Here is an 11,700-nt window from a genome sequence, read left to right as displayed (position 1 = left end):
GTTGGCCGAGTCCCCCACATGGGGGTTGGCCGAACCCCCAATGGGATAGGCAAGGGGATCTGGCAAGGGGGCCAGACCCCAAGTTTCGAGTAATTTTCTTCGGATATTTCTAGAGCATTTATTCCGTACAAACGCTCTATCAAAAAGAAAAATTCAACAAAAAGATTGAAGCGAATAAAAGAATTACCTCTTGAAGAGTAGAAAAGAGACGACCTTTGAAGCATGTGAAGTTCAGAAAAGAAAAAAAAATCTTCACACCGTGCAACTATTTATAGAGGATGCCAAGACTCCTAATCCAACTAGGAGATCACTTGCTAAGAGCATCTTAATTCAACTAGGAAACTACTTCCTGATAAACATGAAAAAGCCTTTAAATTTATCCTAAAATTATTTAGGTAAATAAAAGGCTGGGGGTATTTGTGGAGTAAATTACTACACACTCCGAATGTATAGTTCTAGAGGATTGGCAGCTCCTAGACAAAAGAATCTTATCCAGAAGCAGTTTATCCGCATCAACTGACAAATCCCAAGCCTATAAATACATATCATTCCACATTTGTAAGGATCATCAACACTCAACTCTAATAAAAGATTAGACTCCATGGACATAGGCAAGTTGCCGAACCACGTAAACTCTGTTGTCATTCTCTTGAATCTTTCTACTTTAAACATATTTTATACCTCGGTGCAAATTTAGCATCGACAGAATTAATGCTTATGGTGTCAAGTGTATTTTCCGAAACCCATAAGAAGTAGTTGACTAGGAACCAAGGATGTTGGGCCGAGTCTTGTGTACGATAAATGAAAGGAAAGAAAAAGCCCTACGCAAGATTGAAAGTGTTGACAAAGGTTAGGGTTGCCACCACTACAACATTCAAAATGTTTTGAAATGTTTGACGTGATATGCAATCTATTTTATGTGCCTATTTGATAAGATAAATTCTTCCTCAAGAAAGAAAATATTTATATATGGAAAATCCATTTTATGTGAATATATTTATACTCGTTTGAAGTGTTGATTGAGATTAAAGAATTACTATGTTTTTGAGAAACTATTCTGTGTACAACTGGTCCTATATGGGTAAATTGAAATTTGAATTTCCATGGAGAATGAATTTATTCGCCAATTGAATGATGGTGACAAGTTGGTGAAAGAGTTCTGTAAAGGGATTTATTATATACCTGAAATGATATCAATGGTTGCTGGACATTTAATCCCTGTTAAATACGATTTTATGCCTTTGATAATGTATTTTCAAACTCCCTGTTTTGTGTTCCTTGATTATTTTGGAATTGATAGATTGATATATGCATGCCTGTGCACATGGCCACCCCAACCCTGGCCCGGTTGTGGGTTTTGCAAACTAGCTCCAGAGTGTGATTAGGTTGTGTGTGGCCAGAGCGGTTACTCCCACACACTAGTTATGATTGAATACCACGATCCTTCCGACAAGAAGGTATACAAGTGGTTATCCCCTTCCTGCTAACCGGTTTACGAATTCGAGAAAAATCTTATGTTGGGGATTTTAATATCTATGACTGGAATTGTTAGATAGGAAAGTTTTTATAATATTATTGAAATGCTATATTATTTGAAAATAAATTTATCTATCAGATTAAACATTTGATTTACCACTGCTTCCGATTACATGAACTTCTAAGTGCTATTGATGAATGCTACTGAAATTGAGAAATTAATACTCTTTCGAATTTAAAAGTTTTACGTTCTCGTTTATAAGTGTTATATGATTAGCCTGGCTAATCCTCCTACATGTTCCTTATACATGTAGATAATCGCTAGTGGTGAAAAGGGAATATCAAGCTCGAATAAAGTCTAGAGATTATTGGTAAGGTGACTATATAGGAATGAGTTTATATATATTTGAAAATTATGTTTGTATGGATTACGTTCGAATATTAAGTTCGTGATGATGTATTGCAGTATAGTCAATATATTCCAATAATGGGTTTAGTGCATATATGTCACTAGGGGTGTAAAAAACCAAACCAAACCGTAATCCAAACCGTAAACCAAACCGGAAAAAATCATTTGGTCCGGTTTTTTGGTTTACGGTCCGGTTTCGGGTTAGAAAATGCATGTTATTCGGTTTTCGGTTTACGGTCCGGTCTCAACAATTATAATTCGGTTTCAAACCGAAAACCGAATAGTAATTTATGTTTAATAATATTTTTATAATTTTATATAAATAAAACAATATATACAAATTAGTCTTTCAGCCCAATTTCTTTAGTCTTTTGACCCAATTTTCTTCTTTGGCCCAATCAGAACAGCCCAGTTAAACTCCCTCTTCTAGTCCTTTGCTGCGCCGCCTGCGCGACTTCACTAGTTCACCTTGCAATTGCAGATGCTTGAACAGTTGAACCCTAAAATTCGCATACGAATGTTCTTCGCTTGTTGCGCTGGGATTTGACTCGGTTCTGTGCTATTTATTGTTCTATTTTTTGCTGTCGCTTGTTCTACTCTCTGCTGGAGGCTTGGAGCTATTCTGTATTCTCTGTCATCGGTTCTAGAGGTGTTCCTGTTAGTCGGCTGTTCTAGTCTGCTGGTCGACTCAGGTTCTTCATTCTATCTAATATTCTTGTACCATTGTGTTCTGTAATCTGTCTGCTTCTGCTCATCTGTTGTTGTGTTCTTCGATTCAATCCTTTGAAGAGTCTCTGCTCAAGGGGGACCTCTCTGTGTTGAGACTCTGAATTCTGTACTTGGCTACCCGCCTTTTAAAACATTGTATGCTCTTGCTACTTTTCAATGTCTACTACTTAGTTTGCTTTAATTAAAAATTCAGAATGCTTAAATGAAGGTTTAACTTGTTTAAATGGCTACTGGCCTACTGCTTACTGCTTAGTCTACTTCGTCTTATCAATTATCATGTGTCTTTCATCTGTAGACAATTTGGCATGTAAAATCTATTTGTTTTACTTGTTGTTTAGTTAAGTAGTTGTTGTACAGGTTAACTCGTTTAGTTGATTGACTTGTTTTATATGTCATACACTTTTATATGCTTAGTCTGCTTTAATTGAAATTTGAAAATGAAGTTTTTCTTACTTCTTTAGTTGTTCTACACTTCTACAGGTTTTACTCTACCATTCTATATTTACAATTAACTATAAAAAATTTGTTGACCTTTTGTAGATGTCTACCTATCAATCAATCTCTCACTCTAACGATAGTTTTGAAGAACATAACTCTGAAGAAGAGCACATGCTAGAAGAAGATGGAGGTGGAGCTGGCACGGGTGAAGAAAGCTCCATTCCAAACTTAGGCACCCAAGCAAATGCAAGTGAGGCTACAGGTGTCACAGGTACTTCGAAGAGAAAAAGAAAAGTACCGATGTCTAGGTCTGCAGTGTGGTATGATTTTACAAAGGACAAAACCCGTGAGACTGCCACTTGCAATCATTGTGGGATTGTATACAAGAACAACTCATCAAAGAATGGAACATCCACATTGAAGCAACACTTGATGCGATGCCCACGCATACCTAAGCCAAGTGGTCAACAAACTGAATTGTCATTGCAAAGCAATCAAGCAAGCAAGGGGGACCTTTCAACATGGAGGTATGATCCGAAGGTTGCACAGGATGAGTTAACTTGCATGATAGTTGAATGCGAGTTGCCTTTCAAGTTTGTTGAGCAGCCACGATTTAGGAGTTTTGTGCATGCATTGAATCCAAGATTCAATGCGCCTTCAAGGCCAACTGTTAGAAAGAACGTTGTTGACAAATATGAAGATATGAAGAAAAAAATGATGCAGGTGTTCGAAAACAATGGATCAAAGGTTTCTTTAACCACAGATGCGTGGACATCAGAGCAAAGACAAAACTATATGGTTGTCACTGCTCACTTCATTGATATGGAGTGGAAGTTGCAGAAGAAAATTATCAACTTCACCACAATTAAGAGCCACAAAGGTGAGACTATGGGTAGAGTAATCGAAGAATGCTTAAAAGAATGGGAGATCAAGAAATTGTTTACTATTACAGTGGATAATGCCAGTGCGAATGATAATCTTGTCAATTATTTGAAGAGGAGATTTGCAAGTCTCATGCTAAGTGATTATGTGCATGTGAGATGTGTTGCACACATAATCAATCTAATTGTTATGGAGGGCATGAAAGAATCCATTGCATCAATTGATCGAGTTCGTGCAGTTATTAAGTTTATCAGAGCTTCTCCTGCTAGGATTCAAAAATTCAAAGAATGTGCGGAGATGGAGAGAATTCCAAGCAAGGCCTCATTGTGCTTAGATGTGTGCACTAGGTGGAACTCGACTTATTTGATGCTAGATACTGCTATGAAGTTTGAAACTGCATTTGAAAGATTCGAGGAGTTAGAGCCACAAATTACAAGTGAGGTTGCGGTGGAAGGTGGCATGCCTAAGCAAGAAGATTGGGGGAATGTGAAAAGATTGGTTACTTTTCTTCAATACTTTTATCAGCTTACTTTGAAGGTTTCTGGCACTTCTTACGTTACTTCAAATCAATTTTTCCATGATTTAAGTGTACTCTTTTATGTATTAAAAGAGATGAAGTCTTCGGATGATCCTCAGATGTAATTAGATCATTGAAAGAAAAAAATTTCAAATTGGGTCACTGAATGTTCTGAATTTCAACAATTAGGTCACTCCAGTCAAATTCTGGTCAATTTCATGCCGGAAATTGCTGACATGTCATAAATTCATCGGAATATAAAATAAAATTGACATGTGGAATATAAAAAAGTAAAAAAAATGATGTCGCTTTTTAAAAAATTAAAATTAAAATTATAATGAAATGTGGCATACATCAACAAATAAAAAATAATGAAAATTAACCAATTTTGTAACCGTCACCGCTCACTCTTCCACCTCCGCAACCTTCCTCCATAGCCAGATCCGGAGCAACCGCAACCTTCCTGGCAAGCCAATCGGTAGTCACAGTGAAACCATATGGGTCGCATGTGCATCAAGAGAAACAAATTAAAAACCTAGATCTATTTTTTTTCCTCTTTTTGCCCGCCCTTCTCCCTATCAATCTTCTCCACCCCATCATCAACGATCAACGATCTCAACTGGGTCACATTAGAGTTCACTTTGCTTATCAACATGAAGATTAAAAATCAACGATCTCGACTTTCTTTTGTCGGACCTGGGCATAGACAAAGAATGATTTGGGACTGCATAGGAGCGCGCTTCAGACTCAGATTGACTTGCGGAGGACGGGGGTGGCGGCGGCTGGGAGGGAAGGATAAGAGAGAATAATTTTTTTCCCATTTTTATTCTTTTGTTCTTTTATTGATTAAAACTAAGAAAATCCACGTCAAAAAAAAAACCACGTCATGGCCTCCACAGTGACAGATTTATGGCATGTCAGCAAATTCCGGTAAACAATTGATCGGAATTTGACAAGAGTGACTTAATTGCTTAAATTTAGACCATTGACTGATTCAATTTGAATTTTTTTTCTTTCAATGACCTAATTACAAATAAGGGTATCTTTCAATGACCTATATGCACTAAACCCTTCCAATAATTAAGGCTTACGGTATGCTAATCGTATGGACCAAGGTAACTAGGAATGTGTGAGGAATTACCGTGCCATGTAATTACCTTTGGAAAAGGAAGTGTGGCGTTACAACATATGATAAATTATTTGATTCTCGATTTGACTTATAATATGTTTGAATGTCCAAACATGTATTAGACACAAATATGTGGGTATTTAAGTTTTCTTTTGAACGTTATAAAAATCGTCTTAATAAGAGTTTAAACAAGTGAGTAATGATTGTCCGAATACAATGACGTCGAACACACTTATATCATAAATACAGCTCCAATTCGTAAACTTTGAACCTATGTTTGACCCTTAAAATGATCGAATCTCTAAATTAATATTAGACACAACATAGTATAGCCCCTTCTCTACGCCCTTGGGCATTTACCCATATAAAGGATTAAAAAAAATATTAATAAAAAATCTCATAGATATGAATTCTGAAGTGGACGATAAAAAAGCAAAGGCGTGGAGAGGAGCTTGCTGACAGAAGCAGAACAATCCTTATGAACATCAACATGGGTGAAGGGTCATCAAACCGTGTACAGCCGCGTTTTGACTTTCGAGATATTTTTTAAATTTTATTTCAAAATCATAAATATGTTGAAATCCGCCTCGCGAATTGAATGATATATTTTTTTCAAAACAAAAATTAAATTTAATATTAAAAAGACATAACAATTTTATTTCGTCTAATATAAACTCAAAATATTTGATATTTTCGATCACGATGGATTTAATTTTTTTTTCAAACAAAAAATATTGTTAGATTCGTTAGACTGAATACTACATATTTATGATGTGTTTTTGAAAAAATTGAGCACCAAAAAGGGATACGACCAGACCGCGAACATCCCATCAAATCGGGTACTTGTTGGCATAATGATTTTGATAATACCAAAAAATACCCTTCATTAATATGTCTACATGTGGCACAAAGATTCGAGAAAACACGTCACCAGCATACCAAGCAAAGGTGTTGCCGAGCAATAAAGACAACAACCGAAGGACATCACCTCACTGACCCTCAGGTGACTAACATTTAGGTGAACCAGACGCTCTAAGGAAATCATACTCCTACTATGAAAGGAAAAAGGGAGATCCACTCCCGAAAACTTTCTAAGAATCAAAGAGGAAGAAATCTTTCTCTACGAGAATTGAACTAACCATGTCAGTATAAAAAGGAGTCTCCGTAGTAGGTAATTCCAAGTCTCTAAACTCGTACTTTTGATAACTAGCAAAGGAAAATCTTCGAGCATGAGACCACTCTATGCTTCTGAATATCACTCGAGTTGACTTGGGCGTTAGAGAGTCCCCCTTCAAGGATCAACTCGGGGACTCCGTAACTTTCTCTTCTCTTGTGTAGATCTCCAAATAATGGCTGAGTAACCACTTTCTGTCAGCTAGCCTGATCATCTTGATACGCCAAAAACCCAAGCAAGTTTTGGACGTCATCATATTGACATTGTCTGTGGAAAAGAAACAACTTTCCAAATAACAATGCTCAAAACTAGAGGTAAGTGAATCGACAACACCAACTCGAGGGAAAGTGTCCCTTAGTCGAACAACCCTAAGCAGTAGAACGCTCTGTCACGGGAGAATCAAAATCAAGACACAACACCCAATATAGAAGTTTTGTTAGAAGTATCCAAAGAGGTCACCTTTCAGAACGCATGAAGCGAGGGTAGAAAAACAATTGAAAGACATGATGGACATAAAGATTGAAGCCATAAAAGTGCAAGCTCTTCTAGATGTTGTATGGGATAGCTCGTTGACGCCACCATCATTCGAGCTAATGAATGCAGTGATGCCGAGCAATTATATTGCGGAAGTGTCGAACAAGCCCTCACCGGATTACTGATCAAGGCATAGTAGAGGTGCTGAGCAATACAAACGGCACGCAAGGAGAACTATCCTGAAAATCCTTATGTGACTAACACCGTAGGGAACCGAAAGCTCCAGGAAAATCATACTCATAATAGGAAATGAAGAAGGGGGATCCATCACCGAAAAACTTTCCTAAAAATCGAGGAATAAACATTTTCTTACTATAATTGAACTACTCAGGTCAATATAAAAGGGGGGCCTCTGTGCCAGATAATTCGAAGTCTCTAAGCTCGCAAGTTCTGATTATTAGCAAAGGGAGAACTCGGAACATGAGAGCACTCTCATTCCTCGAATAACACCTGTACTGACTTCGATGTAGGAGAATACCCCAGAGTATCAACTAGGGGTCTCTTTAGCTCATTCTTCTTATCAGATTCAATTTTGAAACACCCCTTACCCCTAAATGAGATGAGATGCTCTACAGTGAATAGGTGGACCATATTTGGGCCATAAATGTTTTTTAAAAAAAAAATCATGAAAAAGGAGAAATTGGAAGTATACAACTTTTGAATCCAACAGCATTATTTTTTTTCCTCTAAAAATAAATTCATCAAAAAAAGATAAATTTAAATTATTTTATAGTGTTGGAGTTTGGACACATCGTTTAATATATTATATTCGATGTCCACATCTAGGGTCAAGTAACCAATCTATTTATTAAAATCTAAAAAACTTATCATTTTCTATTTTTATGATTTTTTTTAAAATTTAATGGAAGAAATAAGGACCACTCATCAGTGAATTATTCAATGTCGAGCTCTTCAAGTTCAGCTCTAGTCCGACAGGTACCAGTCGGTTGCTTTTGGACTTCGTGTTTAGACTTCTGTATAGGGTTTTTAAAAAAAAAATTTTTTTTTAAAGGCATAGGATAGTGTTTTTTATTGACTCGTTCTTGAATCATTGCTCAGAGGGCCTGGGCCAGGGCCAGGGCCAGTAGATGTATAATGGATTTGACCGGAAGGGACGCGGTGAAACGGTCAACAATCCGGATTCACAGCACTAACAGTCTAGTACGTGCCGATGGAGTTAGGCTGTTAGTTTTTGGGTAGTTGGGCTGTTTTAAATGCTTCCCATCGCCATCGCCCTCGCCCTAATCGGCCATAAGTTGTTGGCCGTCGACCGACGTTAGGGTTTTCCTTTTTTTTTCCCCCTGGATTTCCTCTATATACGTTGGAGTTCTTAAATCAGAGGCAAAACCGTTCCTTTCTCGGTAAGAGTGGAACTTTCTTCTTTTGGGTAATCATAAATGGAGTTGTTAGATCCGTGTGTAGGAAGATGGGCAAGTCCAGTCCTTTGACGCAGAGAGATGGATTGCTATTAGCATTAATCATCCACGATACGCAGGAAGAAACGAATTTGTTGAGGAGAGTAGCAGTATGTGGAGGGGATTTTGGACTTGTGGTGTAGTGAGGCAAAGCCTATTTGGAAGGAAAGCTCTGGCCCCAAAGTCTCTGTTGTCGGGATTGAGGACACTGGAGCGTTCTTACCCGTCGTCTTATGGTGCGGCAGTGCTGTTTTCATCGACGGGGTTGCCGCCATCATCGTCCGAAGGAGGTGGTGGTTGTACGGAACGCATGGATACTATAACCTTTGCGGAGGCAAAGAAGCTGATGAGGCTGGTGAATGTAGAGGCCCTGAAGATGAAGCTTGGGATGGAAGGGAAGGAAGTCATAGGATATCAGGAGCTTCTCAAGGCTTGTGAGAGCATGGGGGTTGCCAGATCTCTGGATGAGGCCGCTGCATTTGCACGGGTTCTCGATGAGGCTGGCGTTGTCCTTCTCTTCCGAGATAAGGTTTACCTTCATCCCGACAAGGTATCATTATTCGTTCCCCGTCTTTCTCTGCCTCCATCTCTAAATGCATTCCCTTGCCTGGCTTTGGAAGTTCTGCTATTATATTCTTCCCCATATCATTTGTTGATTTTTACATCATTTGTAACACCGATCATGAGCACAATAAATGAACAAGTTATTATCAAACCAATTTTTGGTTTTGCAATTCTTAGTCCTCTTTGTAAACGAAAACCTTAAACTTAAAAGGAGAAAAGATAAAAATTGTCAGGTGGGTAGATCTTGGTTGGCTCTTTTGATGATTTCCAGGGTTACAATGGGACTGCCAAGTGCACACTTTATAGTGGTAAGTTTACCTACATTTTTCTTATTGATAAAATATTATTGAGTCCCTTTTGGACTTCTCTTACAAATGTTCTTTATTTGTCGTAACCCATTGAATATTTTTTAATTTGAGGAAGATGTCCTTTTTTTGTTTATTGTTTTCTATTTTATGATGTAATTGAGCCTGCAGTTGCTGTTAGATTAGCAGATAAGATTCCTGCTCTTCCATCCTAGCCATTATCTTTTTTTCTTAATTTGTTTTTGTCAATTCTGGTGCATAAATGGACCAAATACTATTGCTCGACCAATTGGGGAATTCTCATTGGTATTGAATTTTGTGGAATGTGGATTCTGTACTGGATATATTTATACTGAGCTCATTCTAGTGTCTTCTACTCCCAAGTAATTTGACACTTTATATATCTATGCTGGAAGACTGCCTAGCATTCTTCCCACCATTCTGCTGTTTGCTTAATATAATTGCAGAGTTGGGGGTATTTGTTTAATTTGCTTAATATACTTTAGCATACATGGGATGGTGCAATCTACCTTCAGTCTGTACAGCGTCAAACTTTGCTCTAGACCTGTGTACTACTATGTAAATTTAGAATTCAAGTCTGTTTGCAAGAACTTGTAAAAGTTTGACAGGCAAATAACTGTAGTTTTCCTTGCATTAATGTCATTGTCATGGCTTAGTGGACCTGCCAAACATGTTTATTTATGTATGCTTAATCTTATTTTTAATCTACAGGTGGTGGATCTGGTTCGAAAAGCGGTGCCCATAGCTCTCACTCCTGAAGATGACCCCTTGAGGGATGAGCTAAAGAGACTGCAGGAGAAAAAGGAAGAGATTGATGTGCTGGCACATAGGCAGGTCCGGTGCATTCTTTGGTGTGGCATGGGGTTAGCTTTGACTCAGGTTGGGCTCTTCTTTCGACTAACATTCTGGGAATTTTCATGGGATGTAATGGAACCTATTGCATTTTTTGTCACAACAACTGGTATAGTTGTAGGTTATGGTTATTTTCTGTTCACTTCGAGAGATCCTACTTACCAGGACTTCATGAAGAGGCTCTTTCTCTCTAGGCAGAGGAAACTGTTCAAGAAGCGCCATTTTGATGTCGACAGATTCAAAGAGTTGCAAAACAAGTGCAAAACACCTCTAGATGCCACCGGTCTATCAAAAATCGTGTAGGCGTAAAACTAGAGTTGGGAGGATGCCTTGCATGAGGATTGGCATCTTTTTTGTTATTTATTCTCATGGAGCTTACGTTCAGTAGATTGGAAAACTTTTTACATTCAACTTGTACCCCCACCTTCCAGTTTTGGCACCATGCGGAAGCTAGGCTTCTTAACGGTACTATGTTGTCTTTAATTCTCGTTTTTAGCTCGTGAAATGGAAGAATGCTTACACTAATAATTTCCTGTGGATCTTGATTTCGTACTTTCCATTTTATTTTGGTGTTATATTAATTTCTTACCTTAAGGCCATGTTCTCTATTGTGAATTTGTGATTAACACAGTCATGCAGCCTAAATTTATTGCCACCCTCAGAAACCTAAACCTCTAGACTGTACTGGCGAGAGGTTTAGGTTTGCCAACTCTTCTAATAGCTCCATACAGTCTCTTGCGTAATTATCCCCATTTTTTTCACATAGGGGGCATTTGGTTGGTATTTAGAGAGTGCTCTTGGATAGCGATCCCTATTTTTTCACTTAGGGACATTTGGTTCATATTTAGAGGGTAGAATGAGGATGAGAATGACTTGTTTGGTTTATTTTGAGAAGGATTGGAATCCAAAACTCATTCTACTATCTATTCTCGTTTATGGAGAATAGTCATTTTCATGGTTTAGCAAAGTTCAGCAAAATGGTGAAAATAATCATCCTCCACAAGGGTGAATGAGTTTTAATATAAAAAAAAACTATTATAGGCATATGGTTGGTATTTAGATGGTGGAATGAGGATGAAAATCAACCATTCTTTTATTTGATTGATTTTGGAAGGGTGAAATCTTTTATTCATTCCACTCTCTATTGTCCATTTATAAAGAATTGTCAAGCTTATCAAAATGGTGAGCACGACTATTTCCCACATGGGAAAATGAGTTTTAATATTCAAAACGTCATTTTATCCTTATAAGCTAA

At 37.7% G+C, this 11,700-nt stretch overlaps 2 protein-coding genes across 2 annotated transcripts; both read left to right on the top strand.

Annotated features, from left to right (window-relative positions):
- Positions 1 to 1,103: 1,103 nt before the first annotated feature.
- LOC120010059 (zinc finger BED domain-containing protein RICESLEEPER 2-like) lies at positions 1,104 to 4,576 on the top strand. The gene is made up of 4 exons (XM_038860748.1): positions 1,104 to 1,249; positions 2,495 to 2,577; positions 2,823 to 2,917; positions 3,155 to 4,576. The coding sequence occupies exons 1-4, from the start codon at positions 1,104 to 1,106 to the stop codon at positions 4,574 to 4,576; spliced, it is 1,746 nt and encodes a 581-aa protein (XP_038716676.1).
- Positions 4,577 to 8,458: 3,882 nt separating this feature from the next.
- On the top strand, positions 8,459 to 10,997 carry LOC120016060 (calcium uniporter protein 6, mitochondrial-like). The gene is given in 3 exon segments (XM_038868643.1): positions 8,459 to 9,253; positions 10,305 to 10,725; positions 10,728 to 10,997. Coding segments are annotated over 3 exon segments (915 nt in total). The 5' UTR covers positions 8,459 to 8,815; the 3' UTR covers positions 10,784 to 10,997.
- The last annotated feature ends 703 nt before the right edge of the window (positions 10,998 to 11,700 follow it).

This window comes from Tripterygium wilfordii, chromosome 2, assembly GCF_013401445.1.
Source record: "Tripterygium wilfordii isolate XIE 37 chromosome 2, ASM1340144v1, whole genome shotgun sequence".
NCBI lineage: Eukaryota > Viridiplantae > Streptophyta > Magnoliopsida > Celastrales > Celastraceae > Tripterygium > Tripterygium wilfordii.
Note: the sequence above shows the minus strand (reverse complement) of the source record. Positions and strands in the feature narration are given on the sequence as shown.